The sequence below is a fragment of the Phytophthora cinnamomi genome (genome assembly GCF_018691715.1).
Source record: "Phytophthora cinnamomi strain GKB4 chromosome Unknown Contig0, whole genome shotgun sequence".
Lineage (NCBI taxonomy): Eukaryota > Oomycota > Peronosporomycetes > Peronosporales > Peronosporaceae > Phytophthora > Phytophthora cinnamomi.
The window spans coordinates 1,839,190-1,845,651 of NW_027150933.1; the positions used below are offsets into that span (position 1 = coordinate 1,839,190).

A 6,462-nucleotide genomic window follows, 5' to 3' on the forward strand; every position below is an offset into this window, starting at 1 on the left:
CGCAGTGGCATCAAGCGTGAAAAGGCGGTGCCATACACGCCTCAGCAGAATGGACTGGCTGAGCGCATGAACCGAAGTTTGGTGGAGATGGCGCGCTGTGTGCTCTACCTCGAAGCCATCGAGAAAAAGTGGTGGGCCGAAGCCGTAAACACGGCTGCGTGGATCATCAACCGGCTCCCCAACTCGGTGAACGTCAAGACGCCCTACGAAATTGTGCATGGAACCAAGCCGCAGCTTAAGAACATGAAAGTATTTGGTTCAGTTGGCTACGCGCACATTCCCGACGAGAAGCGCCGCAAGTTGGATGCTAAGGCCTTCAAGTGTCGATTCGTGGGCTACGAGGATGGTGTCAAGGGATACCGAGTTCTCAACGTGGCGACGGGAAAGGTGCAAATCGTGCGCACCGTGAAGTTCGTGGAAACAACAAGTCTGGATGACATGGTGAAAAAAATGGAGCTGGATGACATGGTGGAGAAAATGGAGCTGGATGACAATGAAGTCAAGGTGGAGCAGCCCAGCCATGGTGGGTATCAACCGGACGGGTCAGGACAAGTCGTGCCAATGGATTCTGAAGTTGGGGACGTTATCCCACTTCAACGCGACATGGGCGTAAACGATGCGATCGTGCCATACGGATCGACACATCATATGATTACCCGATCGCGTGCTCGCCACATTGACGAGACAACGGATCCCGAAGAGGCAGGCGCTCGCAAGAAGCAAGTCGTGGCGCCCTCGACTACTGGCACTAAGCGCCAGAAAATGATGCAAGGGAGAGCTCAGGTCAACAAGGACCAACTCACAATTGAAGGTGGCCAAGCAATGGCTGCAACGGAAGAAGTCCCGACGTCATATGAAGAAGCTATGGCGAGTGCGGACCAAGTGGAATGGAAGAGGGCTATGCAGAGCGAGTTAAAGTCGCTCGTGGCCAACAAAACACGGAAGCTGGTGCCGAGACCAGCTCGATCGGCTGTCGTTGGGTATTCGCATTGAAACGCAACGAGAAGGGACAAGTCATTCGTCACAAGGCCCGCGTCGTAGCCAAGGGTTACTCGCAACGTCACGGAGTGGACTATGAAGAGACGTACGCCCCGGTGGCTTACCTGAATTCGATTCGCGCCAAACTGGCAAAGTGCGTCGGAGATGGATACGACATCGAGCAATGCGACGTCGACACCGCGTTCCTGTACGGCAAGCTAGAAGAAGAGATCTACATGGACTCGCCAGAGGGACTCCGAGATATCTTGACAATTGCCGAAGACGATGGTGAAGAGGACGTCGTTTGTATGTTGCTGCAAAGTTTGTACGGACTCAAGCAGGCGTCACAAGTATGCAACGAAACGATTGACGCGCACCTCAAGGTGAAGGGATTCAAGCCTGCTGACGCCGACCCGTGTGTGTACACAAGAGGGGATGGAGACGACCACTGCATTGTGTGTCTCTACGTGGACGACATGCTGATCGCATCGCGGGACAATGCGGTGATTACATCGGTGAAGGCTGGAATCGCGGAGAAGTTTCGAATCAAAGACCTCGGACGGGCACGTTTCATTCTTGGAATTGAGATCGACTACAACATGGATCGCAAGACACTGAGGATCTCTCAACAAGCGTACACCGAGTCGGTCATCAAGAAGTTTGGGCAAGAGAACTTGAAGCCGTGCACATCGCCTATGGAAGCTGGAGTTCATCTGACCAAGGCCGACGAACCGCAGGCGGAAGAAGAGAAGACCACGATGAAATCGAAGCCCTACCGATCGCTGGTGGGCAGCCTGATGTACCTGACATGTGGAACGCGACCTGACATTTCGGTCGCGGTTGCCAAGTTGAGTCGTTTCCTGGAGAACCCCGGCCAGAAGCACTGGGACGCCGGAATCAAGGTAGTGCGCTACCTACTGAAGACCAAGGACGTGGGCATCACGTACGATGGGTTACGTGGAACCGAGCTCGTCGCCTACTCAGATGCGGACTGGGCCGGCAGCCGCGACGACTGTCGTTCCGTAAGCGGGACGATGTTAATGATGTGCGGTGCTCCTGTGGTGTGGCGTTCGACGTATCAGAAGACTGTCGCGTTAAGTTCTACAGAGGCCGAGTATATGGCACTGAGCGAATGCGTGAAGGAGTGCGTCTGGATGCGCCGTCTATTGAAGGACATTGGCACTGAACAATTGGGGGCTATGGTGATCTGTGAAGACAACCAAGGCGCGATGACACTGGCGAAGAATGTTGGATACCAAGCTCGCACGAAACACATCGACATACGCTACCACTTTATTCGCGAGAAGGTGGTGAGCAACGAAGCCGCGCTGGAGTATGTGGAGACCAAGAACCAGCTCGCTGACTTCACGACGAAGGGTCTATCGTCGAAGACACTCCGCTACTTGATGATGTGTAGCAACGTTGGACCCAAGCTCGAGACATCAAATTGAGTGGGGGTGTTGAGGTTGCACTTCGCTGTCTGATCGACTGGATCCCTACCGCGAGGCAGACGGCCTGCGCGTGCTGGCACGTGCCACCGGGGTCTGTGGTTGAAGATGGGAAGATCTCGCAACCTGATTGGCTGGAATATCTCTGATACTGGAATGTGATTGGACGACAACTTCAATTTGGGTGCTTATGATTTGCATGTGTTGAGTCAACCGTTATGAGCCGCAGCCGTGACTAGGCGGATCAGTCTTACGACTGGCAACTTCGTTTGGACCGCAGCCGAGATCGTTTGGACCACATCTACAAGCCTCGCCTACTAGGGAACATTGCATACAGTAGGGACTGCTAGCTGGCCAACACACTAACCTAAATCGAGCTCACTTTCGGATTTACTTCCAACTACTCACTCGACTACCAAGCCTCATTCGCACACTCTCAATTATGACCGCAGACAACGCTGGCGTGAACGCCAAAATGGCCACGGTGGTGCGCAAGCGCGCCGTGGACGCGGTGATAACAGAACGACGGCTACCGCTCTGCACCTAGTGACCTTGTCGCAGTCTGCGGTCGAGTAGCACGTCCCTCGTTCCTTATGCTCCCGGAAATAGGAGAATCTTTCCAGAATCCTTCCACTATTCGCTTCGCTGTGTTGCACTAAACGAGCCTGTCTGCGGTCGGCGGCGTAGCCCACGATGTAGCGTGCAGCGCCGATAAAAACAAGCTATTGTAGCCTACAACTTGTAGGAATACGATGCCAATGGATTTTTTCTTTTGGAAAATTCGTTTCCAAATTTATATGTAGTGAGATCAAATTTTCTGGATGGAACATGCATGTACTTTCCGACCGAAGTTCTGTGTAAATTGATAGCTGATGGCTTGGTTGTATCACTTCGCAGATAGGTTTATGAAAAGAAAGCGATGTATTTACACAAACAGCGTGGCTGAGAAGTAAACAATGATGTCGCGACACGGTATTCATACATGTAACCCGACCTCTCGATATTTCGCAACTAAAAACGCCACTTCGGAATTTGCATCCCATGAATGTCACGCCGTCACCAATTTACCAGTGAGCGGTAAGGCAATATGAGACCGCGCAGAACGAAATGATACTCATCGACCATTTTGAGGTTTTTCAAAAAAGCCAACCAGATGAGCAGTTGAAAATCGGACCTATCCGAATTGACGAGAAAACGTGTTTGACGCATGTCAACCATCGACGTGAAGTTCGCACGGGGCATGGAGTCCGATTCCGACAGTCTGAGCGCTGTGGTGTTAGAAGGAGCGGTGTCGACGAGAGATAGCGACTGGGGGCCGACATCACCGTCGCTGCCAGAGGGAGCGGAAGGGGTTATGAAGATGGCACTGAGGGGGAGCAACGTGTCCGCTCCCACGATTGCTCGCTACAAAGAACGATTGATGACGGTGTGTGTGTGAACCCGCACAGAGGAAACATCAACTCAAATGCCGCTGCGCTCAACCTCCTGTGGATCGTGTCGTGGCTAAAAGTGTTGCTCAAGACGTAGGAGAGGTGGTTCCAGTGCATGTGCGCCGCCAGAAACTCAAGAGCGACATGGTTATTAAGTGTGAGACCAGAAGTACACAATGCTACTTAAATCCGTTGTGAATTGATAGCTCCATGTGGACCCTCTTCGTTATACGAATCCATAGAAGAGTCTGTGTACTTTATGTTGGTATCCTCTGAACTGCTCCGGACACATGCTGAACGGATGCTATCCACATGTGCGCATGAAGCGTCATGGCGCGGGAATCTTCGTGAACCCAAATCTCCATAATCGTGTTCAGCCGAGAAAGCAGCTCCACGAATTTGAGATGGGCGCTGGCGATGATCTCATGCATCATCTCATGCAATTCGATGAGCTCTGCTTGCGTCTGTCAGTTGTTGGTGACACCCTGGGAGACGAAGAACGTCTGGTGATACTTCCCGGCAGTCTAACTCACGAGAATGACGAGATGGTCAAGATCATCGAAGCTCACGGGCGCATGACGCTCCTCGAGACGAAGGAAATGCTCCGCCGCGAGTACGAGGAATGCCAAAAGCGAGACAAGCAGGAGAATGCATTTCATGTCAACAGCTGATCACGACCGTGGTAACGGGCATGGTAATCGTCCGTATGGTCGTCAAGAGCGTGATGACCGCAGACAACGCTGGCGTGAACGCCAAAATGGCCACGGTGGTGCGCAAGCGCGCCGTGGACGCGGTGATAACAGAACGACGGCTACCGCTCTGCACCTAGTGACCTTGTCGCAGTCTGCGGTCGAGTAGCACGTCCCTCGTTCCTTATGCTCCCGGAAATAGGAGAATCTTTCCAGAATCCTTCCACTATTCGCTTCGCTGTGTTGCACTAAACGAGCCTGTCTGCGGTCGGCGGCGTAGCCCACGATGTAGCGTGCAGCGCCGATAAAAACAAGCTATTGTAGCCTACAACTTGTAGGAATACGATGCCAATGGATTTTTTTCTTTTGGAAAATTCGTTTCCAAATTTATATGTAGTGAGATCAAATTTTCTGGATGGAACAGCATGTACTTTCCGACCGAAGTTCTGTGTAAATTGATAGCTGATGGCTTGGTTGTATCACTTCGCAGATAGGTTTATGAAAAGAAAGCGATGTATTTACACAAACAGCGTGGCTGAGAAGTAAACAATGATGTCGCGACACGGTATTCATACATGTAACCCGACCTCTCGATATTTCGCAACTAAAAACGCCACTTCGGAATTTGCATCCCATGAATGTCACGCCGTCACCAATTTACCAGTGAGCGGTAAGGCAATATGAGACCGCGCAGAACGAAATGATACTCATCGACCATTTTGAGGTTTTTCAAAAAAGCCAACCAGATGAGCAGTTGAAAATCGGACCTATCCGAATTGACGAGAAAACGTGTTTGACGCATGTCAACCATCGACGTGAAGTTCGCACGGGGCATGGAGTCCGATTCCGACAGTCTGAGCGCTGTGGTGTTAGAAGGAGCGGTGTCGACGAGAGATAGCGACTGGGGGCCGACATCACCGTCGCTGCCAGAGGGAGCGGAAGGGGTTATGAAGATGGCACTGAGGGGGAGCAACGTGTCCGCTCCCACGATTGCTCGCTACAAAGAACGATTGATGACGGTGTGTGTGAACCCGCACAGAGGAAACATCAACTCAAATGCCGCTGCGCTCAACCTCCTGTGGATCGTGTCGTGGCTAAAAGTGTTGCTCAAGACGTAGGAGAGGTGGTTCCAGTGCATGTGCGCCGCCAGAAACTCAAGAGCGACATGGTTATTAAGTGTGAGACCAGAAGTACACAATGCTACTTAAATCCGTTGTGAATTGATAGCTCCATGTGGACCCTCTTCGTTATACGAATCCATAGAAGAGTCTGTGTACTTTATGTTGGTATCCTCTGAACTGCTCCGGACACATGCTGAACGGATGCTATCCACATGTGCGCATGAAGCGTCATGGCGCGGGAATCTTCGTGAACCCAAATCTCCATAATCGTGTTCAGCCGAGAAAGCAGCTCCACGAATTTGAGATGGGCGCTGGCGATGATCTCATGCATCATCTCATGCAATTCGATGAGCTCTGCTTGCGTCTGTCAGTTGTTGGTGACACCCTGGGAGACGAAGAACGTCTGGTGATACTTCCCGGCAGTCTAACTCACGAGAATGACGAGATGGTCAAGATCATCGAAGCTCACGGGCGCATGACGCTCCTCGAGACGAAGGAAATGCTCCGCCGCGAGTACGAGGAATGCCAAAAGCAAGACAAGCAGGAGAATGCATTTCATGTCAACAGCTGATCACGACCGTGGTAACGGGCATGGTAATCGTCCGTATGGTCGTCAAGAGCGTGATGACCGCAGACAACGCTGGCGTGAACGCCAAAATGGCCACGGTGGTGCGCAAGCGTGCCGTGGACGCGGTGATAACAGAACATTCAACGAGAGATGCTATCGATACAACGAGTATGGTCACAAACGCGCACAATGCCCTCGTGTGAGACCGAAAACGATAGCGAGTTTGCC

At 51.9% G+C, this 6,462-nt stretch overlaps 1 protein-coding gene across 1 annotated transcript; it reads left to right on the top strand.

Annotated features, from left to right (window-relative positions):
• Positions 1-5,856: 5,856 nt before the first annotated feature.
• Positions 5,857-6,237, top strand: IUM83_01991 (putative polyprotein; the record flags this gene model as incomplete). Its single annotated transcript, XM_067925886.1, has 1 exon — positions 5,857-6,237. The coding sequence occupies one exon, from the start codon at positions 5,857-5,859 to the stop codon at positions 6,235-6,237; it is 381 nt and encodes a 126-aa protein (XP_067800623.1).
• Positions 6,238-6,462: the final 225 nt, after the last annotated feature.